The sequence below is a fragment of the Pomacea canaliculata genome, linkage group LG1 (genome assembly GCF_003073045.1).
Source record: "Pomacea canaliculata isolate SZHN2017 linkage group LG1, ASM307304v1, whole genome shotgun sequence".
Lineage (NCBI taxonomy): Eukaryota > Metazoa > Mollusca > Gastropoda > Architaenioglossa > Ampullariidae > Pomacea > Pomacea canaliculata.
In genome coordinates, this window is record NC_037590.1 from 24,865,619 (window position 1) to 24,891,100 (window position 25,482).

Below are 25,482 nucleotides of genomic sequence, written 5' to 3' on the forward strand. Positions count from 1 at the left end.
ATGTCATCATTCTCGCTCGCTGTGCCCCCCCCTTTACCTCCCTTCTTCTCCCATACACACACTAGCGTACACATGCACATGCACGAAGATACTCTTTCTCTTATAGATATATACACGCGCGCTGATGGTCGAGAAACTGGCACACGGATAGGCTACGAGGTCTCCAGTCGTTGGTATTGACGATGCAGTTGGCATCTCTCTCTCACACACACACACTCTCTCTCACGCTCTCTTTCTCTCCCTCTCACACACACACACACATTCTCTCTCACTCACACACACACACACGCTCGCTCTCTCACACACTCACACACACACGCGCTCTCTCTCACACACACTCGCGCTCTCTCTCTCTCTCATACACACACTCACACTCAGACTCACACACGCTCTCTCTCTCTCTCACACACACTCTCTCTCTCTCATGGCACGGTTCAACGCATTCCTAACGCCCAAGGCGAGTCGTTTTGCATCGTTGCTGCCATTTGTGATCCGCGCATTGTTGAAGTACTGTCTTAGACGAGCGTTTCGCCACGTGCTGAAAACACATCACAGGACGACCTCTGACCTCTGATATTTACTGCTGCTTATGGAGGTGCCTCTGTCAAAGTATTCGGGGATATTTTGATGATATACAACCGTACACTTGGACTGACTGATAACTGCTGTTGTTGCCGGAGTGTTTCACAGACTTGTGGTGATGGCTGTAAGGCAGGTCTATAAGGCGCCAAGGATACACTTACACACCTGCAGGCAGGTGAGCTGACAGTCGGGTCCTCATTGCTGTTGTTTGTGATGATGTGGCTACACGCATGCGCGCCACGACCTTCCGGCACGCTCTCCATAGTAAAGTCACGATATCCTTCATTGGAAACTGCCTGTTGATCCACATGACTTCAAGCCTCAACAGATGATGTGGAATCTTTGTGTCGTTAAGCCGTCAGCAGGTACGAAGTGGAATCTGTACTTTGTTCACTCATGAGTGGGGCCATTAATTATAGTCTTGCAAATATTGGTAACCAATGCCTGGACGTAGGATGGTGGCCGTCTTTACAGGTGGAAGCTAGGATCTACATGGCGTGCAGCTGAAAAAATTGTACATGCTGTTATACAGTACAAAACAATGTACAATCTTCATCTTGTTCAACAATATATTTTATGTTGTCATGCAAGTTAGAACACTTCGAGCAGAGACTGGTAGTCACGTGTTCTGCTGAGAACACATGGTGAAAGTGAGAACATCTTTGTGAGACGGCCACAGGTCACCACATACAACTGAAATTTGACAAACGTGTGCAGACGACGATCCGATCATACAGGAAGAGAACACACGAAGGCCGGTTTCAGCAAGAGGTTCATGTAACTATAGAGACGAGACGAGAGGGATTCGACCCGTCTCCTCTACAAGCGTGTGGTCCGTATACATTCAGACGCCCTCATGAAGTCCTCATAGTGTGGTGGCGGCTGAAGGTCGTCGTCGCCTTCACGGATGTAGAAAACATCGTCCTCGTCGTTGACGTACTCGATGTTATCCGTACCTTCAGCACATCTGTGCAGCGTGGTGGCGCTGCTGACGCCTGTAGGAGTCGGGGTGTCCTGGAGAGGGGAAGGACCACAGACCTGGCTGTCGCTTGTCACCTGGTCATAAGATGGCGGCTCATCGCTGTACAGCCGGCTTCTGTAAACGACAGAATTGCACAAGACTGTGATAATCTCTTGAGAGAGAAAGAATCTCGTGAGACCAAGATTGGGTGTGGGATGAAAGAAATATCACAAAACATGTGCGAAATTAATTTGACAGAAACTATGTCGTATGCTGTTATCTTTACTGTATTTATATTTTATTTTTGAAGTGCTTTGTGTAATGTCTCGGAATCTTGATGAATCCAAGAATCAGTAATGTTCCCTAAACAATTTTATTCTCGTAAAGTTCAAGAAGTCCAGACAAGACCAGAAAAAAAAATAGAAAATGAAACGAACCAGAAAACTAAAGATTTGCTCTCGTCCTCTGGTTGCGTGACATCAATTCCTTTGAATATTTCTTACCACAGGACTTTAATTATATTTGGCTGCTCAGACCAAACGACTCGCTAAAAAGAAAAGTAAATAAACACGACTGGTTAAATCTGAACGAAGAAAGGCAAAATCAATTTCTCAAAGAGGAAAGAGATGCAATCAGAATAATGATATAGTTAAAAGAAAACTTAACAGGCGATGGCACAGCTGATTTATGAAATACAATTTGGCCTGTAGAGGGAGATATTCAATGTCGACTGATCGATCGCTACGAAAAAGTTAAGTCAGCGTGAACTAAATTAACAGCTTGGATTACACTTGTTAGTACAGTAATAATACATCATTTGTTAGTAGAGTAATACAGTAGTATATCACTTGTTAGTACAGTAATACTATATATAAATATACAGTAATAGCATATCGCTTGTTCGTACATTAACATTGTATCACTTGTTAGTACAGTGTGTCACTTGTTCACACAGTAATAGTATATCATTTGTTTGTACATCAATAATATATCACTTTTTCGTACAGTAATAGTATATCATTTGTTAGTACAGTGTATCGTTTGTTCATGCAGTAACAGTTTATCACAATGTTGATACCCTGACACATTTCGTGGGGCCGGTGGAAATGGAGAGAAGCAAACCCTGACCACTGGCTTGACGAGCTTTGGCCGTGACGCCGGGCTATCGCGGGGTCAGACAGTGACCTTTCGTCCATTGCCTCTCCGCGAAGCCAGCAGACAGCCAGCAGACGACAGCCGCCACCCGGCTACCCGCGACTGTGCGCCGGTCCGTGAGAGTGTTGCATGTTTGATATTACTTCTGTGATCAATGAGCTCCCATTTCACAGCCACTACAGTCTGTGCGAGAGGAAATGAATTCAAGCGTCCGTCTGTGACATCTTCGACTGTGCAAACACGCCATCATTGTCGCTAGATGGCGCACTGGGTAACGGCAAGATGGCCTCCACCGGAACAGACGCATTCACAGACCCAGTTATTAGTCTGCTCAGTCTCCATAAAACAGGTGCTAATGGAAGTTTCATGGAATGTTTTGGGGGATCGTTTTCTCTCTGGTATACGTTGTGGAGATGTTGGGAAAGACAACTTATTTCTGTCGAGTCCATAAACAACACAATTCAAGCGTTATCTCAGTGGCCAGCAAATAGGTTCTCTACCATCTCACCTCAGATATTTGTTACTAGTAAATGCTTCCTCACATCGTTTTCCCCAAAGACAAAAGGCTGTAAATAATGATAGCTGAGTTATCAAATTAAGCAGAAGGTGTATATATATATACTTGTTAATAACTGTAACAGAATAAATCACTGTTCAGTTGGGGATTTAATTATCATTTGAATTGAATCGGTCGTACTTTGCAAGTGCATTTTTTTGTTTCACATCCAGAAAATATTGTGTGTAAACTGGCAGATGATAGTTCTGTACACCTAAGAAAGCAGTTGAAAATTAAAGATCACATATAAGAGATGAAAAATTACTGCACGAGTCCCTTCCCACACACACAACACACAAAATAGAATGCGGAACGGAGAATTCATGAAGAATCAATTGAATTGAAAAAAAAAAATTATTTTTGTCAAGAAAAAAACTTTGTTTTACATCAAGAATAAGTGGCTGATGACAATGCGAGTGTCAAAATGAATTTAACCAAAGTCCCATAACAGCAAACTGAATTTATTATTTCTAAGTGTGTTATTTCAATTTTGAAAGACATTTATTACCGTTGTCCAGGAAAACATGGCAGCTAAAACATGACGGTGTCAGGTAAACTATGCTCACGCTGGTAGATATGTAAAGTTATTCGTTAGATTGTGGCTGATTTACAATTCCGTGTGTTCGGTTAGCAATAACTGCGAAAATTTAAAACCACAGATTGGAGACTTTAATTATGACAGAGGCCTGTCCTCAAACGCTCAATTTAAAAGCAGACATGCCTATTGTTACACTGACATTAATATCAGTGATCAGACACAAAGTGGTGTGGTAGTTTTCAAATGTTCAGAGCGTGTGTGTGCATCGCTGTGCTCCCCTTGTTCTCAGCCGTCCATCGATTTCCTGCCAGGACGTGTTGCTTGACTTAATTACTGGAGCTCTTAATATAACCCCCTCTCTCGCCCCCCTGCTCGCCCTAGCCCCTCCACCCCCTTGCTCGCCCTCGCCCCTCTCTCGCCCCTTCTCTCGCCCCTCCTGCTCGCCCTAGCCCCCTCTCTCGCCCTATCTCTATAATGGTGGAAATGGAAGGTGTGAGGAGGTGCTAGCAGGATTAAAACTGCTTGTTTGAAATGCGATCAACTTCATGTTGTTGTGCGGTATATCGACTCTGTCAGCTGGTGTCTAATAACTCAACCACTAGCGCCAAAAAGATGCCTGTCAGCGAAATGTTTTCCCAAACCTGTTTCATGGATGGAATCGAGCCCGACTGGCACATTGTGCAGCATGGCCTGCCAGCAGCAGCCAGCAGGACAATTCATCATACAGCACAGTGTAATGGAGGGTACAGTACTGTGTAATGGAGCGTACAACACTGTGTAATGCTCATACAGTCAGTGTAATGGAGGGTACAGTGTGTAATGTCATACATACAGTACTGTGTAATGGCTGTTACGTAATGGCTCATACAACACACTGTAATGGCTCATACTGTAATGGACCGTAAGCCCCGTGTAATGGTTCACACATCGCTGCGTAATGGGTCATACAGACCTTGTACATCTATAAGTACATCTATAGATCCTATAATTATAGTTCCAGGCTTTTGAACAGAAATAGAGAGTACGTCAGGGAAGGGTCACCAACTGTAAAAATCTCTGCGGTTATGTCATGTTCTTCACTTCCTTTCTCTCCCTCTTTCTCTCTCTCATCTGTGTGTGTGAGGGAGAGGAGAGAAAAATAATGAAATAGAACCAGAAGCTTTAGTGTGGAATGAACTGTCGTGTTCACTAGATACGGGTGCAACTGTCTCTCTGGTGTTTGTTGAGATAATATTTGCGTCCTGCCCTCCCAGCTATTAACTGGTCAGGGGTCAGGACCCGCCTGTTGGACAGTCCGCGATCCCTGAGCTCATCTTCCCCAGTCGCGATAACTCATGCACTCGGTCTTACGATAAATGTTTGGTTGATACAAACTAAGTGTGGAATCCCATAATGCTAAGCTTCACAAAGCAAACTATTTGCCTTTATTTTAAGGCAACAAACCTAGAGTGAACACAGCTTATAGAAACCCATTTAGAGTCTCCATGACCTGTCACTGCTATGTGCAGTCACCTGTCACTGCCTAGTGTACAGACCTGTTGCTGTCATGTGCAAGGGCCTGTCACCTGAGCTTTCAAGATCGCCTGCCAAAGGAGGAGGCTTAGGAGCACTACAGAGTTAGTCAAGAGCTCTTCTAGTGACGGTCTCTTCAGTTCCAGAATATTGCTGACTACAGTGGGCAGTCCAAGTATCTGTGTTTCTGTGCTGGTGTGATTGAAAGAAAGATTGTTAGAGAGACATTGAGAGACGGTAGAGAGGCACACAGATACAGAGAGAGGGATGTAGTAAGACTAGGAATAAAAGAGTAATTAGACAGACATTGGCGAGAGAGAAAGAAAGTTAAAGGGAGAGAGTGGAAGGGAAAGAACTCTGGTGTATGTCAGCGGCTGCTGATGTCGGTGTCTGGGGCCCAGCCTCCCACATCCTGTAAGAAAAGGCTGCGGCACAAGGGGAACGGGAGTTACGTGCTCCTGGTGTGACGACTGCCAGCTATTCCTGGACTGTAATTACACTCGTCCGTCTACTTACTGCTGACTTACTAGGGACAGGAAGAGGCCACGTGGAGCATGCTAGCATCATCATCCATAGCTGTCTACATCCATTTCGTCCTCATCAGCCCACGTGATCGTGGTCATACATTACAAGTGACATGAACAGCTGTGACTGTGGTCACGGAGTGTGAATGTACACCAACATGACAGACCTTGACAGGGTGACTGCAAGCTTTTGTACGTGTTGAAAAACATGGAAAGAAAGACGAAATGCAAAATCAAAAATAATAATGGATGTAAGAGAGTGTCCAGAAGAAATATTTGCTAGATAGGAACAGTTACTTTACTAGTCTTGATGCTTTACCTGGAATTGCTGTCTTGAAGTCCAGAAATGTGGATATCACACAGACTCAGGGATGCGCTGTTCCTAAACTGCAAAGAAAAGAAAGTAGTATTTGGCCATGAGTATTTTTTTATGTTATTCCAAATCCATAATAGCCATTTAACAGATGTCATTAAACATAATGCTAATGTGAATCATTAACAGGTGTCGTTATACTGACTGCTGGAGAGGAGGAGGCTTTCGCCTTAGACTGAGGATGGGAATCTGTCACAACACTGTGTGTTCCATCCTGGTGTGTGTCCAGTTCCTGTAGGCACAGCTCACACACTCGGACACAGTTTGCTTTGTGATTCTTTGCTCTTGTGATCATCTTGCGCCCTCCAAACCGAGTTTCTCCAGCTGTCTACATGGACATTTCTGTGTATGTGAGCAGACTTTGCCAAGGATAACTGCGGGGTCTGTTGCTTTTTTATTTTTGTTTAGTTTTATGTGACGGTTGAGAGGTAGTGTGATGTTTTGTGAGAAATATTTTAGAAAAGAAACGTGAACGAGAACGAGGATCACTTTGAAAGACGGTGCAACTAGGACTTACAGGGAGTTACAAGAAGTACCAGACACCAGGAACAGACAACAAACACCAGGAACAGACAACAAACACCAGGAACAGACAACAGATAGAAAAATGACAAAGATGTCGAGTGTTGTAGGTGCGATCGTAAGGGCATCTGCTCTCCCTTCCTCATGGACACATTGCCTGTCGTGAAAGGGAGACTGATAATTATAATTATTGATGATGGAGATGACAGGAGTACAGTAAATGTTTACTTCGGCTTTTGAATGAAATTCGCAGTGCTGGGTGCAGTTTTCCTGTATGATGTATTACTATATTCCTGCTTTATTATTCAGATCGGATTTCACCACAGCGTGCGCCGGTTGTAAACAATGCTATTAAGAATTCGTTGGTTGGGGAATTGGGCTCGTGATGTGAAACATTAGCAGTAATGTACATTATCTCCACAAAATACAGGAAATATCAGTCTGGTAATACGATCTCACTGCAGTATAGAATACATCCTCGGATTACAGCAAGCTTCAATCAGGCTGTCAGTGCAGAGGACGTGCAGTCTCATTACAGTGTATCGATTGTTACTATCGACTGCTACAGTGTATCGACTTGCAGTGTATCGACTTGCAGTGTATCGATTGTTGCTATCGACTGCTTGCAGTGTATCGATTGTTGCAGCGTATCGACTTGCAGTGTATCGATTGTTGCAGCGTATCGACTTGCAGTGTATCGATTGTTGCAGCGTATCGACTTGCAGTGTATCGATTGTTGCAGCGTATCGACTTCCAGTGTATCGACTGCTACAGTGTGCGGACGGTGGGGGAAGGGAGGGATGAATGAAAGACGAGGGATGTTGATAAGCGACAGACGAGAGAAGTAAGTGCGACGACATGAGGTGTGCGTGACGCTGTCACGAGTGCTGGCCGAGTTGTAATTGCGCCGCCATTACGTGGAATTGCAGGCGGAGCCAGAAGCCATTAGCCGCTATCCATGTCTGCACAGCAAATATTGTGACGTCAGCGCTGTGCAGACTATCACCAGCGCCCTGCGCAACAAGTGCTGTCATCCAAGTCCTGTGTAGATGAGTATAGTTGATGTTGTGAACTTAGTGGTTTGCATGGGAAGCACAATAAATATCATGGACTAGGCGTGTTTGGTTTTGTTTTTGTTTTTTTATTTGTTTTTGTAGAACAGCAACCGTCTCCTTCACAACAAATCGTGTCAACTAAAGGCCGTGTACACTAGTACAACACAAATTGTAAACTGTGTGCGGTGTACTCAGCACAACACATAGTGAACTAAGTGTTGTGTACCGAGTAGAGCACATACTGTAAACTCAGTTCGATGTAGACAAGTACCCAGGTCCCTGTGAGCTGGACGCAAAGGACATTGCCCAAGTACGGCTGTAGGGATGTTTTAAGGCCACCGGACTGAAAGTATTGGCACAGACAACAGCAATTTATCAAACGAAGAAAAATGTTTTAGACAATCCGTCTGGGAATAAAACATTTTACTGAGGCTTCAGTCAGCAGTAGGTCTGCATCACAGAGGACGCTGCTGTGCCAGTAATTTAGCAACAGACATGAAGACACAAAGACACGAAAGCAGGACTGGTGTTAGGGCCTTCTTAATCTGACTAACACATATTGTCAAATACATAACTAAAGAAGATTTGTGTACAAGTATCACATCACGATCTGATAAAACAAAGTTATATTCGACAGTCTGTCTTTTCATGAAAACCCTTTAGGGGCAATCTCGACTAAGATATTTTCGTCTTAAACATTGAATCAGAACAAGAAATCTCTGCCTTGTTGTGTGCATGCTTCAACACACTCTTCCAGCATGATTGTGAAATGCAGGGCTCATACCCCGGTGTGCAAGGTGTGATTCAATGGACCATGTCATCACAAAGAGTGGGTGATGTTCTGAACGTCAAAGCCCTTGGCTAACCCCTGTTACTCTACTTGTTAGCACAGCTGACAGTCTACTTTTAGCACACAATGGCCAGTGCACTCACGACCCTAAATGTGCCAATTAGCTCATGAAGAAAACTGTCAGTCTGTGTTGAAGTACAGCTGCCTGTCTCCACATTAATCACATCTCAGTTTTGCCTCCGCATCCTACTTTGCAATGAGAGTTGCTAATCGATTGTGGTTAGTTCGCTTGCACGGCAAGCCACTCAATTAATATTTACAGGATGACATTTTCACTTGGACCACGAGCGGTAGGCAGCCTGTGGCGCCATGACATCCCCCGATGGCCCGACTCCTCACAACCACTGGGTGGCCACCTCCAACACTTGATGATGTCCAGTGAGTCTGTAAACACTCCTCGCGCTCCGCTACACACTGTCACAGACAGCACCACGTGTTCCTTCGCGGTACAGTCCACCTCACACTGAAATAACTTCTTGCTCAATTTCCAAGAAAGATTATTTAGAATTATGTTGTTATTATCAAGAGCAGCTCCCTGTTTTCCTCTCTATCTCACTCGCTCTCTCTTTACTCACTATCACTATAATTATTATCTCTCTCTCTCTCTTCTCGTTGTAAATGGATTTTTTCCTCCTCTGACCTTCTCACCTGTTTTGGTAGTTTCGCTACTTATCAGGAACTTTCTCTCAAACATTTTAGTAGCCTGCGGAACATTTGAGTCTTCGTCTTCGAAAAAGTCTTTAAAAGCACACAGACACAGCAGCTGGCCACGTGGACTGACGTTGATAGAAATAACACAAAATAATGTCTCCACAATCAATACGAAAAGCAAAGAGCTTTACGACCAAAGAGCCAGCAAAGAGTAGCAAGAACAAACATCCCTACACACAAAACATCCGACTAGACACAAATGTCCTTTTCACCGTCCGCATGTGTGGCTGCGATTGGCAAAGACTTCTGTACAAGTTACAACAAATAAAATCCTGTTTATCAGGTCCATGTGTGGAAATGTGGACATGTGAGTTCAAGATTTCTGTGTGTGGTTGCAATATGTAACACTGGCAGAAACCTGTCCACGTGTAGCAATGAAATCCTGGGTGGTTACACAGCTCTGCACGCGCTCATTTATTTGCACCTGGATGTCTGCACGTCACTCGCTTCACCTTACACAACACGTGACTTCTTTTCTTGGCTGGAGACAGAGCCAGGAGTGGCTGGTGTTATGAGTTCTAAGATCCTGGAAAAAAACCAAACAGCATGCCGCTAGACCTCTAAGATCAATGCCCTGTTGTGAAGGGATTTTCTAATCAGTCAGCTTTGCTGGCTACAGCCCGGAGCGATGTCAATGAGTCCAGAGTGAAAGCTGAACTAAAGAGTGGGGCGAGTCAAATGTTTTATCTCGACCTGTCCCTCTGCCTGTGGACAGCTTATGGCCCCTCCCAACAATCATCCTCAGGGTGCAGAGGATTACCTTTGAACCTTAGCACAGAAAGTGGCAATTTGTTGAACTCTGGCAGCATTTTGCTTCCATTGGCAGTCTGCGTGGAATGTTGGGACTGAATGGACCCTGTGGTGGACCGCAGTGATCACAATTTGTTTCTGGCTGTGGGGACAGCGAAGGCAACTGTTAGCAGAAGAACAGTGGAGGAGAGCTGACGACTACTGGGTTCGAGAAAAAGCAAAAAGAGCTGAATCGTCACTATGACCTCATGGATACTCTCTTGACTTCACATACACTGTTCTTGACCTCATGTACACTGCTCTTGACCTCATGTACACTGCTCTTGACCTCATGTACACTGCTCTTGATCAAAGTAACATGGACGGTAACCTTAGATACATGGTTCGTGACCTCATACACACAGATCCGAAGCTCGTGACAGGTCCTGTGTAACTGGCGGCAACAGCCCGACTGTCAGCAGGCTAAGTGCACCTCGTGCGATGTTAGGGTCATCTCTAACGACTCAAGGCACTCAAACTAGTCGGTGAAGCAGTATTGCAGAAAACACGGACAGCAAGTGGTTGGTGAGTGCAAGAAAAATAATGCAGCAAAGTGGGCCGGCAGTGGTGAATATGCGTAATAAATGCATACGTACATCTATGATGAATACATCATAAGAACATACATATGAATACACAATATATATGTACGAATAAATCCAGGTATGCACAATTCAAGGATTGATGGATTGATGGATGGCTTGATTGATTGATTGATTGATTAATTAATTAATTAATTGTCATCCTTCACGTCCCGGCAAACACAGTGGGGGGACAGCTGTCCTCCTCAGCCTGTGAAAGCTGCAGGGGGAGGAGGCGACACTAGAACCACAATGACAATCCCTCACATCCCAGATGTCGTCTTCCCACGCCGTCTTTTGAACGAGGCTCCAGCCTCCTGCTGCTGGGCTGCTTGAGAGACAAGATGTACATTCCATTCTTGCCACATGGTCAAACCTTCGATTTTCATTCACCTCTACTTTTCCTGCTGAGGGAGACAAAGCAAGGGCATGTTTGAGGATGCTGATGCTCTCTCTCTCTCCGCTCCTCGCTCGCTGTTGTGACTGCGTGTTCCAACCAAGAAGACGAGGCTGAGATTATTTTTGCTGTCAGTCTTATCATGATGAAACATCTTTCGCAGTATCTCTCTTCTCCCTTGTTTTCTCCATCCTCTCGCTCAAGCTAAGTTTTTTTCTCAAACTTACAAAAAATGTTTTGATTTCTCGATATTCTAGAGGAACCATAAAGCTGTAGGTTTGCAAGAGGAACAAAAAGAAAAAGAAGAAGAAGAAGAAGATGAAGACGACTTTGTTCGTGATTTCGTCCGGCAGGTCTGAATGGAGAAGGGTCACTGTGAGATTCACGTTTACGTGTCTTTAAGGACGACCACATACTATTATATATATTGATTTTTCTGTCATCTTTATTGTCTGTCTTTTGTCCATTCCCTGTCACGTGCTCTTTTCCTGCTTTAATTCCTTCGCTTCCTGTCTTATGTCATGTCATGTCATGCGTTCATCCCAAGTTTGTGCTTGTCTTGTCTTGTGTTCCTCCCACGTTCTGTCAAGTTCATTTCATATACGTTCATTTCCTTCATGTGTAAGTTTTTTGTCTTGAGTTCATTTCTGGTCTCATAAAATTCTCTGTATTGTGTTTGCTCCCTATGTACGCGATTCCATGAAGACATGAAGACACTAGGACAGAGAGTGTATAAAGGTCGCTTTGATGAAGGGAAGGTGCGTGCGGTCAGCCGTCTGACAGCTTGTCGATGACTTATTTAACGAGGTTAGAAATGATGGCGCGGTACTCACGGCAAGTATTGGACGGTTGTACACCTCGCGCACGTATCTCTGCAGGAAGGAGCGGCGGCGCCCGGAGGGGGCTCGTTGGGGGCGCAGTCTGCTGAATGCACCCCGCGCCAGCACCAGCACCCCGGCACCAATCAGCACCGGACCCGCGTACCGCTCCTTGTTCTCGTCCTTGTAGGCCTCCAGGTTCTGGTGACAGGGGCAGGCAGCGTGCAACACAGAGATGTACAGTAGACAGGGCCACACTCTCTCTCTCTCACTGTCTCTCTCTCTGTCTCTCACACACAGAGACCATACAATAGACACTGCCACACTCTCTCTCTCTTAGCGCAATATTACCTGAAATGTAAGAGAGGTGATGATGACGCCGACTACCAGAAGCATCATGCCGGAGATGATGTAGCACAGTGCGTTGCCAAGGAGATAGGTGCACGGGTTCCCTGATGGCGCGTAAAGGCTGGTCTCCATGGGCCTCCGCCACGTGATCACTGTTTGCATTCTTAGCGCCCCCTGCACACGAACAGGAAAAGTGAATTTAAGGGGTGTCATCTTAATATACAGACTTCTAAAACATTTCATAATTCCAGACCGTTCTTCGTTGCTATGGCATTTAGTCGCTACACTCCACCTGTCCAGCTGAGACTGACACACGATGTAGGAGTCAAAGTCAGCAGAGCAATTCTGTTTTTCATGTTTCCTTTTACACCACAATAGATTTTCCTAACATATTTATCAAATTGCATTTTTTTCCTGCTTTAAATTATTTTATATTTTTGGGACCAGTTTCTCATGTTATAGTATGTGTGCAAATAATTCATCGCTGTTTCCGTCTGTATGATAATACAAACTCCCTTTTGAAAAATGCGAATGGAAAATCCTGTGTGCGATACTTATTTGTTCAAATGCGTATAAAGGAGGACCCTGAACAAAGGAAAAGCAACGCCGAAGCAGTTTCCAACGACAAGGAGTGAGTGACCTCAGGAAGGAGATCAGGACCCTGGAGAACAGGACCGAGGACTTATGCCGGACCACATAGGAGGGAATGGCACTTGGTGACAGCAAAATGGCCTACCAGCTACTAAAGACCTTCACGAAAACAGGTCACCACAACACAAGCCCTTACTGCTGTGTGCCAAAGAATCTGGAAACGCAAAGAATGACCCAAAGAACGGACATAATCTAATCACTAGCCATATCCCTTCCAAATAAATGAAACAGCAGTGTCCTAAACTGCCAGATGGCTTGCTAAGGTAAGGGATTGGATAGTCTTTCCATGCAGGATCTGCTCACCACCGCCCAAGACGGCCTAACTGGCGAGTGTTTTCGACGGTTACATCTACATCCATCAAGTTTTTCTCCCATGACGACCAATACCGGAGGACCAGCATCATCGTCTGTCGTCTGTCATCTGTCACTAGTCAAGAGGTGAATGAATGAATGCGCCGCTTCCTGCTGGCGGACCGTTTGTTTTGAAATGATTACCTCTCCCACGAGAGATCTCAACTGATTGCTGTATTAACTGTGTTCTCGAGCTGCTCTACCAGCGCTACTATTGTAATGAAAATCCTTTTGTAAGCTCTTGGTGCTGGAGGCTCGTTACGAAATGACCCATTGTGTTCCCGGCACACCAGGGACTGGTCCCCAGCGGTCTGTTTATAAAATCTCGCCTATTGTAAGCTGACCGACTGTGATGCAAGTTTTACCTGCATCCCTACTTTCAGTTGTCAATGCTCAGCCTCCATTGCTGGCTGTCACTGGACACTCCTCACACAACACAGCCATCAACAACAGCCTCCTCAGTGAGGTCTGCACCGACTAAACACGTGACCACGTCTCCATGCTCCCAGCAGTCACTGCTGTGTCTGTGAGCATGCACATCGGTCTACATGCGTGAGGATGTGTGACTTGTATGCAGGAGTTCTTCATGCTTTGTCCATTGTCCTCCCACTTTATAATTGGTCAGTGTTCCCTCCTGACTTCACTTTTCGTCTGATGCCAAACCGTTGGCACACCTTGCACACCTTGCACACCTAGCACACCTTGCACACCTTGCACACCTTACACACCTTGCACACCTTGCACACCTTGCACACCTTGCACACCTTACACACCTTGCCCACCTAGCACACCATGTTAAATCACTGTTACTGCAGTCATCCACATGTCCGATATGTAATAATTTAGCTGTACTTGCTAAACCTCCTGGCCTGTATCGATTACTGTGCTAAGGAATCGGGTAATTCAATGAACTAGTCAAATAAAACTCAACACTTCACTGGCCTGTGAAGGTTGATATCGATTGCCTCAGTCTTGCCAGTGACACATTCATCCTCAGAACTCTTCTTCTCTCTCACTCTCCCCTGTACCAACGCTATGCTTTGTACATTAATTCTAAGGCTTATTGTGTAATAATAGCTATTACCACTGTACTGTGTGATAACAAGTTATTGCAGCTGTATTATGTAATGATAGCTATTACCGCTGTATTGTGTAATGACGAGCTATTACAGCTGCCACAAGATCGCTTAGCAAGAGAAGCTTATGTTTCTTCATTTGCACCAGGAAAACAATATTACGTGACCGTTTGTTGTTGTTTTTGTTTTTTGTTGTTTTTTGTTGTTGTTTTTGGGTTGGTTTTTTTTTTTTTTGCTTTTTTTTGTTGTTGTGGTTTTTTCTTTTTTCTTAACGAAAACCAAAATGTTGACAATTTTATGTTGTTGCTAAAAGAATTCAAGCTGAGACTGGACGATTTTTCCAACAAGAAAATTTCTGTTCAGGGTCTGCTCAAACCTGCTACAATACATAATCGTGCCTTGCACATAAGAAATGCTCTAGTAGGATTAAGATCACGTGCTAAAAGTCTCTACTGCCTTAAGTTCCACTTCAACTGTGGCGAAAATTTGGATACAATATGTTCTTTTTTAAGATGTTCAAACCAAAGTATTTACTGTCCAAAAGACTGATTTACGATAAAGTAACACCCTGCAAAATATAACTTCCATCGTAGCATTACAATTCTGCTCAGTCACTGACTGCTAGCATCATTAAACTAATGACTTTTTATTTTGTTGTCCCAAACCTTAATTGAGATGATATATTTCTAATGACAACAAAACACAGCTTCTCGTAACCAGTACTAAAATCTCACATACTGGACATTTTTCTCTTGTTTGCTGTGTGACCGTGAGCATGGCCACACAAACACTATTTCGACAAGTTTTGTGCAGCAGCACATATTCCACCCCTAACTCTGTCCTGCAGCCTTCGCAACCTCATGCCCTTACATCTCTCTTGTCTGCCCACCAAACTAGCCCCACCCCACCTCCACAACACCTCCGTGTTCCTTGTTTACCACGTCAACAACGTCTGTCTGCTCATCCGGGGTCGTGCAGCACGTGGAGCGGCCGGGTGCCTCCTGCTGCTGTGTACCGCGGGGTGGGACAGCAACTTCTCAAATTGTTGCTCGGCAACCAGACGATTGTTAGCAGACTTTTGCAGGCTGTGTGCTCTTTGTCCGTCTGCTCCGCTGCGCAGCGAGTGAACAGCAAACAGCAGACTGCTTATTCACCGCTTCAAACGTGTGAAAGCTTCGTTAGCTCCGGCAAGCCTCTCTCTCTCTTCCTCTCACACACTCACACCATCCCTCAACGGTTTCCACGCAGAACAGAAGGAGCTCTTGCAAGAAGTGATGCCTGCATCGGGTACAACAAACAGACTGCGGGGTACATCGTCCAAGGGTCGTCTGTCAGGGGCCTTTCACGGGTGGCTCGGAACCCGGCTGTTGTCGGTGAATGGCAGGTGAACTGACTACAGCAGGTGAACTGACTACAGCACTGACCACAGTTTGTGGCTCCTGATGTTTACTCGGTGGAGAACGTTTGTATGATTCCGATGATGAAGAAACAATTGTTCATACACTAAATTACTCTCAACAGTAAGATTTAGTTTGTAATGGGCGGGTGGAAACTGTTGGTGATGCTTTGTTTTACACAACAATAAACTACAGTCAGTGGCGTTAGCTTGATTGCATAGTGATGTGTAGTTTGTAGTGGTAGCTGATGGTCTCCTTGATTATATTTCACACAACAGTGAATTACAATTAATGGTAATGTTTATTACAATCAGTGGTAATGTTTAGTTTGAAATGGATAATAACCGTCGGTCATTGTCGCTGATCAGAGCGTTTGATGTCCGAGTGAAGTTCATTCTTCGACAAGCAGCAGCTACAGGGTTACAAACACACTGACTACAGGTTGACTACAGGTTGACTACAGGTTGGCTACAGGCAACTGATGGCCGTGCGGTTTCTGAAAATCATTGAACTCGGCTGACTAAAGCCAAACGAGGCTTGTAACTCAGTTGCTGTCTAGAACTCGCAGACTCAGGTGTCGCTACAGACGCCAGGTAGAACCATCATGTCGCTACACACAGGGCATCTGCTTTGCTGCTTAGTTCAATATGTGGTTATTACTTCCTTTTGCGACTAATTATACGAACCATTACCATCCTCCTACTGTACCCACAAACATCCAATGGCGGCTCCCGGTATCTTTCTGACCCACACCCTGGCTACCCGTTAGGAAAACAAAGTCTGCACGTGATGCATGTTGTGAACTGACTTGTGTTTGTGTTTGTGTTTGTGTTTGTGTTTGTGTTTGGGCGTGTAAATGCTACTTAAAGCAACCACGGGCTTGTCCAGCAGAGCTATTCACAGCAGCAATCATAGGAAATTAATATTCTCTCAACCTAAAATAAAAAAAGCCAAAGAGAAATAAATGCAATGTTGTGTTCCAAGTCTCTTTATTACAATAAGAAAAAAAGCAATAGCTGGATTTTATGGAAAAACCAGTCTTGCAGACGAGCAAACAGCCAAACTGTAATAGAACTTTCTGAGCTCCTCCCAATCGATGTGTGAAGCAGGTTTAATCAGAAAAAATCACAGGCGAGTCCGAGTGAAAACCACGGGAAGTCCTCCACTAGCCACTGTGTGATGTTGGTTTGTACTTCGTGTTTGTTATTATATTGTTCTAAGTGATACAAAAACAACAAACTGTGTATCATAGATTTTTATGGAGTCTTTTTCCTTGTCATCTTGGCTTTGATTTACTTTCACCTAGAAGCATTCTTGTGTCTGTTTCCTTTAAATGCTATTCTTCTTCAAGTGCTCGAACCGGTTTTATTTCAATGGCATCGGTTTACTTTCTGGGAATTCTGGACCCTCGTTTCTTCGTTCCTTCCCCCACTCTCTCTCTCTTCTTGTCTCACTCATATGCATCAAAGCACTCACACACACACACACACACACACACACACACACACACACACACACACACACACACACACACACACACACACACACACACACACACACATTTTGACAGTTATTTTTTCAAAGAAAAGGTGTCTGTCGTTAACGCCTCAACACACGTTGAAGCCCACAGCCAGCGTTCTGCTCGAGGCGGTCCACGGCCAGTCAAACCGCACTGAGCGACACCACGGACAAGACAGACGACATCCATTATCCGGGTTTTTCGAAATCAGAACGACAGCTGCCCATTACTAGCTCAGAAAATCGAGGTTTATTTTTTAATCGAGGTTTACTTTCTGTGTTTCTGCTACGTGTACTACAAAACTCCACGCCCTCCTCCGTATCCTCCAGTCAGATTCATGCTAAACATTACAGTCACAGAACCGATCGTCAAGCCCTCCTAACATCCCCCAAAAACAAATCAGCCCATAAAATATCACTATCAAATCTCTTTATATGTTTATTAAGGACTTGGTAGAGCTAATTAAATTTATTCTGATTCGTTACACAAGTTTTACCTTTAGTCTCAATTCATTGAACTGTCGTCTGCTTCGATTTACATCTGCTCAATCGCTGATTTCAAAGTGCGGTAGAGAGACATTCCTCTAGTCATTTCAAACACTTTAAAGGCAGGAAAGAATCTTAGCCCTGAAGCACTGAGGAAGGCGAGTAAATAGATGTAAATAGATGATAAAGATGGCGCGAGCTGGTGAGAAATCGCTGGTGTGGTGGTGAGTGCTGACTCCACTTGTCGAGGTGTGTACAAGCGGTTTGACATGAGTGGCTCGGAGAAAGCTGAGCCTCCCAACGGCTGTTCCCCTCCTACCCACCACCAACATCACGGGGAGAAGCAGATCTGAAGCAAAATACTCCAACAACTTGTGTGGCTCCTTTTCAAGATGTGTTGCATTAGAATGAAAAGTATATGACACAAAGCACCGAGGTTTATTACTATTTTATACTGAATTTTGTTTAAAAGCCTCGTACTGTAGTCAGCTTTGAGGTCTGCTCTCAACTACAATCATGGAGAGAACAGAAGTCTGTCAAGTGTTGCATATTTTGCCGTGTGGTGCACCTGATGTACTTGCAAGTGCCGACAAGTGTCAACCCTCCAGGCACGTGCAGTTGCTCGTGCAGCTGGGGCTACAAACACATCGCCTGAGCGCTCTCGTCTTGCCAGCAGCTCCAACCAAAGATGCTAACTACAACTTGAGTGTCTTTGCTCTAACCACTCAACCCTCGGCAGCTTTGGTAAGAGAGGAATTCATGCCTCGTAGCTCCTCACAATTTGTGAGCAGCCGGAGTTATTAATTGATAATTTAGACCCTTAAACTCACCACGACAACATTCCATGGATGTATAAAAATGCATACACAATGCAGGATGTAGCAGCTTAGAACTTCTGCAAAAATTTCATTTCTTTATAAAGAAACCGAATTCTGTTCTGCTCAATATTTAGCTTTTTCTGCATTCTTTTGTCATTTACATTTTCGTGCATTTGGTTGTTGTGTCACGAGGACCCTGCGTGAGTTCAACTCCATTCTTGGCGTGAAATAGACAGTGACTCGTGACGACAACGACAACCTCGGTGTCCGTAGTGCTATCCTCACCATCGTCTCCACCATCGCAACCCGCCGCAGCTGATGCCATTAATTTTTGACCCCTGACCCGCGGCAAAAGGTTGAGTTCAGCTGCAACAACCAGTGACAAGTGCTTCTCTTGCTGGCGGCTTTCACAGATAACAGATCCACAGTCTGGGGAAGGCCAGATATCATAAATAAAGCAGAATGTGGCACTCTGTGTTTGTGTGTTTGTGTGTGTGCGGCAAAACCATTGATCAAAGACACCGTTTGTCAAATCTCCATCAACTTTGGCAGAAATATTCGCTTTGGTAATCAAAGGTCACAGAATATGTTTGGCACGTGCACGTTGTTCTGGAGCGTGTTCATTTTTTATCTTTATTCTGTGCATTTTAAGTTGTTACCGCTAACTTCACATGACACAATGACACGTAGAAAAAAATATGACACATCTTTCAGCCAGACAACCAGAGAGGATATCCCCCTGGAACAACTTCAATATCATGATTTGAGAGCGTGTCCTGTGAGGCCGAAAGACCTGGAGAGGGAGGCAGCAGAAGGTGGGGGGCAAGAAAGATACATGTACAGTGAGAGAGTGGGAGGGGCAGGAGTGAACGATACAGTTGGAGAGAGAGAATGGAGGACTGAGAGAGTCTTGGGCAACATCCCAGTTTATACTTCCTTTCACTCCAAATTGTCCCATTGTACATGAGTGATCAATTCGTGACATCAGGATTTCCCAAGAGACTAATAAGTGTTTGACTATATCTGACTCATGAGTAAGCTTGCAAGTACGTTTCTGTGCTCACACGTGCATGTGTGCTCATACAAAAGTCTACCTCTCACCAGCAGTCTTAGGGAGGCACAACACACACAAGACAGAGAGGGAGGGGGACTGCAGGGAGACTGGGATGGGGATGGAGAGAAGACAAAAACGAATGGCGGATCAATGATTTAGGTGCCTAAGCACACCAGGTCAGTTTTTTCCCCGCACCTCGCATGCCAAAGCCCAGTAGGGCTCCACCAGTCAATGATTTAATTCGCTCGTCAGTCAACGAATTAATGTAATCGAGTGATCGATTAATCAAAGAGTCTTTCTTTCTTATTTTGTCTCTCTGTCACACAGACACAAAAAGAAAGGCACACGTGTTTTTGTGTGTGCGTGCGCGCGCACAGAAGAGAGAGAGAGAGTTATAAAATTCGATTTGATGATGAAGCCTCATATCAGTATCGCTGTACCTGAATCGCATGTTCTGAATTATATACAGAATACATATCATAGAATATGACAACGCCTTCTTTGCGGTGAGGAATGAATGAATATGAGGCAAGCTTCTCTTCTACACTTCCGGACACCCGATGATATGTGCGAACCAGACGAACAAACTGGTGTGACCTCTTTTTCAACAGCCGCTCTCAGCGATATATATATATGTATACTCGTAGATCAGGCTTCATGGCTGCGTGAAGTGAACTTTTCCGGAACAAATGGGGACATTTTCCTGCCGCCAATCGTGGTCAAAGCCATTTTCTTAGTTCTGATTAAAAGTGGAGAAATTGTGGACCAGGATTTTCTAGTCCTCGTCCCCAGTCCCCAGTCCCCAGTCCCCGATTACTGCTGTAATACGCGCTATCAGTCGTGTACATCAGGCAAGATTGCTCCAGGTGCTTTGGACAGCCATCTCCCTTACTTACCAGACTCTGTTTTGAGCTGGAAGTATGTATATAAAAACAATCCTGAAGGAAACATGAACATTAGGCAGTTTTCCAGCGGGCTAGACTTGTGTGCTGAAAGCCGTGATGGACACAAAAACGAGAAACGCTAGTTGTAAATAGTCTACATGTCTCGCTAATGTTAGTTGTTAAAGGATTAGACTCACCTGACAGTGTCTACAACAGTCTGCTAAATATTTTATCGTTAATACTCTAAAACTCGAAACTGAATAAGAGTTCATTGCCAGGAGTCAGCTATACAGCTAGAGACATGCTATAGTTTCTTGTCATCAGCACAAACTAATATCGAAACTTAATGAGTCGTGTGAATCAAATGTTTTTGTAAGCCCCTTACAGTTATGTAAGTACTGTGCAGTACTGCGAAATTTTCTAGTATTGTTCTATGGTCAAAATACTCGCACCCAATAATAAAGACATGCATAATAATTATGATGACCAAGTGAATATGATGGTGATTCTGAAAATTGTTGTTACATGTATATGTATGCCACTAAACCGCGTCAATACGAGCCGCGTGTATCCTGAAAAAGGGCGGAGTAAATGAAATAAACTCATTATTCCCAAAATGCGTTAGTAATGTCACACAAGCCACTTATACCACTATTTAATTATTATAATTTATCTTTATCAGAAATATTAAGTTACCACTAATAGCTACTCACAATCCTATATCTGTGCATAACATTGTGCGTGTTCTTTGTAACAAATCTTCATAAAGTGTTTCCTGTATCTCTTGAAAATCAACGTTCCAATGAAATAAATATATTACTGTAGCCAGCGACAAATTGTTATATAATGTCCTGACATAAATTAGACGATTTTTTTCCTCTGATGGAGTACTGTACCTGTTACATCGATTTATTTTCTGATGGAGTACTATGCAGTGTTACATTGAATTTTTACGGTAGAGTAAAATAATATTTATATATATTATAAGTATTGTTCGTATCCTTTTACTCTTGTCATAAAGAAGCGATGTAGCCACAGTGCTTTTTTTCTCTGTCCTATACATTGTTAGCGAGTAATTAGGCAAGTACATTCTTCCAGTGATTGAGTCCATATTTATTGTTATTGAGTTATTATATGAATACATCAGATTTTTTTCCTCTCGTTGAATCTTGTGGACTGTTACACTGGTTTGATCTTTGATGGACTCACCCATCTGCTGTATTGATTAGGAAGGATGCAGTTTGCTAAAGAAACTTCCACTTATTTATACAAAAAGCTTTTGTGGATAATAAAATATGAACATTTTCAACAGCAAAAATAGAATTGATTTTTGTACAACTGCCATTTCTTCAGCATGCTGACAGAAAGAACCTGGACAAGCGGCTGAAGCAGCGCGCGGAAGAGCCGGGAGGGAAGCACACCAGCGACCTCACGTGTGCGTCACGACATGAGTCACTTCCGGGGATGAGCCAGCTGCCCGGGCCAGGCCTACGTCATCGTCATCATCGTCGTCGTCGTCGTCGTCGTTTGTTGTACAAAGATGTACGAGGCCGTGAGCTGGGTCCAGCCGCTGTTTAAACACCTTGGTGGTCGCCATTGATCTCTCGTGTCACGGGGTGGACCGAGTCTGACAGGCACCAGGGACAAGCATGCTGGCTGGCCATTTTGGCCATGGTCAATGCGAGACGGCGGGGATGGGGGTCACTGGAGGGAGTGGGGTGACGGGAGGGAAGGCTGGCAGCGAGGGATGAGCAAAGGATCAAGTTAAGATTGACTACAGCTTGCGTTAGCTTCCGTCAGCCACTGCAGGCGGCTGCCATGTTATCGGCAGTTTTCCCCTCCGCCTCCCACCTACAGCTCCCCCCCTATTACTTCGCTGACCTTCTTTCGCCTTTCATTTAATAATGGCAAATGGCAAACACTTCCTTCCTCAGACTTGGGCGAATCCAAGTCCTAGTCAGGTCTTCCCCACCCGATGTCAAGTCATCAATGATGTGCGCTTGGCCACCTTCAGTCGCCTTTTAAACGCAAAGCTATGGTCCTTTCGCACCAGCTTTAATAATAATAAAGATTTATATCGCGCTTTTCCGATGATTTGCTCACAGCACTTTGCAAAAATGATATACAGACTAAATCACTAACACCCATGCAACATACACTAGTACATGAAGTGACTTACAGACACACGCTATTCCCATGTCACGACAGGGTCACAGTGAAGTTACTGTTCTGAAAAGAATGTTCTTAAATTTAGACATAAAGGCGGTAGGAGAATCCAGAGCGACGAAGGCTGACAGGTAATGTTCCAAGTAGATGGGGTTTGGGAGGAAAAAGATTTCCGTCAGTGTGTCTTTGTCTTAGCTAGTGGGGCTCAAAGAAGTGTCAGAAGATGAGCAAAGAAGTCGCACGGGCGTTTAGATAAGAGTCAGTTCGGAGAGGTACTGAGGACCAGTGCCAGAAAAAGTGGAGTAAGTAAAAACAGAAAGTTTGTAGGCTGTACCATCCGCGACTGGCAGCCATTGAAGAGAGCGAATGTTCATATCTAGATGGTCTGCAGATGATGAGAGCAACATTATTCTGGATCCCTTGAAGTCTGTCAAGAAGATACTTGGGAGTGCCATCCAAAAGAGAATTACAACATTCAATCTTCGATAAAAGTATTCCCTTAACTTTCCATACAAAAACAGTCGCCTCGTATATCTATTAATACAGTAAATGCGGCCCTGTTTTCTGAAGTTTATCGGTCATTATTTTCCCCGTCATATTTTCATACAAGTAATCACATGCGACCAGTGGGTGAGTTCGCCATTCTCTGACCTCAGCATGTAATCATGCTCTAAATATTTCTGCACGCTGGATTGCGCGCCGTCGATGACCTGGTGAGGTCAGGATGTAGCATGATGCTGCACTCACCCCATGGCAGTGTTCTCGTCAGAACGACCGGAGGTGAGCAGACATCAGTCTGCTCCTTACTGTCTTTGCAACCAGTGCCGCAGAGGCCGTTATTGTCTCTCTCTCGCTAGCGCATGTACCTGCCCTACAAATGACTGTTGTCTCCCATGCAAATTGACCGTTGTCTACCGTGTAAATGATAGTTGTCTACTGAAGTGAGAACAACGCTTTGTGTCACCAGCTTCCTGACTGCTGATCCATGACACCTGTCCACAGCCATTTGACAAAAAAGCTCGTGAACAGCCCCGTATCTTTCACCTGTTTACTGGCCTCACATCTCTGTTTGTGCCTTCTTCTGCTCCCTGTATTCCCACTGGACGTCCGTCCTTCCCTAGCCCACTCTTCAAACTATAGCAGTAAGGGTAAATGAACGAGGCAGACAGACTACTGGACCGATTTATAGACAAACTACTGGACAGATTTACAGACAGGCAAGACATAGTTTCAAACAGGAATAGAATGCGCGAGACTTTGCGAGAAAGTGAGACTTATGCATTCCTAAATTCCGAGTCCCAAATCTTTCTCGCAGACACACATACATAGCTATGACAAACTCCTGGAAACCCGTCTCCTGGCGTTTTAAGAAGGAATGAAAACTCATCTTACTGTTTGCTATCAAACTGCGAACACAGCCTTGCTAACACGTGACACCGCTAAGCTAACCTATGACATGCCGCTAACATGTGACGTAGCACTTAGCTAGCGTGCATCACATGTTCCTGCTTTCTCCTGTTAGCAGCCGTTGAGACCTCGATCCCCATCGGCTGAAGACTGCTCGCGCCATTGTAACATCGCTCTCGATGGCAGCAATGTTTCTCTCATCCACAGTACTTTCATTAGCTACACCAAGTGCCTTTAACAATCGAAGCTCGATCGTTATGACAGTAAATAAAATTAGAAAATGTTATTTGAAAATGTACTAACTCCACTGACGGATTTTTACGATCTCATGCCACCCATCACCCAGATCTGCTCCAAAGTTGCAATCTAACGGTTCTATTAACGGCTAAACATCAACGATCAGCGCAAAGGTGCAAGCTGTATTAACAAACAGAAATAAACAGTTTCACAGGAGGACTGCATGCAGGTAGGTTTGACTTTATCCCGCAGGTCTGGATCTGCTGCGGTGTGGACACAAATGTCAGTTGACTACACCTAGTGCACCCTGGAGTTCTGCAGAGAGCAGACCCCGGTGTTCTCTAGAGACCCCAGAGTTCTATACAGACCCCAGAGCTCTATACAGACCCCAGAGTTCTATACAGACCCCAGAGTTCTATACAGACCCCAGAGCTCTATACAGACCCCAGAGTTCTATACAGACCCCAGAGTTCTATACAGACCCCAGAGTTCTATACAGACCCCAGAGTTCTATACAGACCCGCAGTGCTGTGGTAGACGCGGGAACACACACACACATTTTTACTACAGGCACAAGAAATTCAACATTCTCTGACAATGGCTCAACATCAGTACAGAGAGAGAGAAAGATTTTTCCGTTACCATGCTCATGCTCTGGACATCACGAAAGCGACTTTGCCGCTGCAGTAAACACGTCGCACTGTGAGGTGGCATGTAAACAGCCTTGCAGCAGCAGCAGCAGCAGCAGCCTTGTCACAACCCACGGCGTACCTTTCATAACCATCCAAGCACCATCACCAAAAGCGACAACTTTGCAGCTGTGGTGGTCGCGGTGTGACTGGTGGTGGTGGTGGTGCCAGCGCGCCGCTCGATGACTGCGCCTGCGCGGTGGGTGGCCACACTCCGCCGCAGAGGCTGGTGGCACGACGCAGCACGCTCACCCTCGTGTCACGACGTCCCGAGGAAATGCGGCGGAGGAGGTTGGGGTGGGGTGGGGAGGGGTGAGGAAGTGCACTACCCACCCTACTCCCACCCTCAGTCATCTAGATGCTGCTGTGATTAAGCTGCTGACAGGCAGTGACAGCAAGGATTCAGTCAACCACGCGACAAACCTGCGGGCTGATTTTTCTTAACTGTGTAGAATTGGTGCAGCTTGTTAAAATGC

The 25,482-nt window shown here is 44.8% G+C and overlaps 1 protein-coding gene across 1 annotated transcript; it reads right to left on the minus strand.

Moving 5' to 3' along the window:
• Positions 1-343: 343 nt before the first annotated feature.
• On the minus strand, positions 344-25,165 carry LOC112556525. Its single transcript, XM_025225611.1, has 5 exons — positions 24,960-25,165; positions 12,276-12,446; positions 11,940-12,125; positions 6,148-6,215; positions 344-1,678 (listed from the first exon to the last, which is right to left on the minus strand). The coding sequence occupies exons 1-5, from the start codon at positions 25,029-25,031 to the stop codon at positions 1,402-1,404; spliced, it is 774 nt and encodes a 257-aa protein (XP_025081396.1). The 5' UTR covers positions 25,032-25,165; the 3' UTR covers positions 344-1,401.
• Between the last annotated feature and the right edge of the window lie 317 nt (positions 25,166-25,482).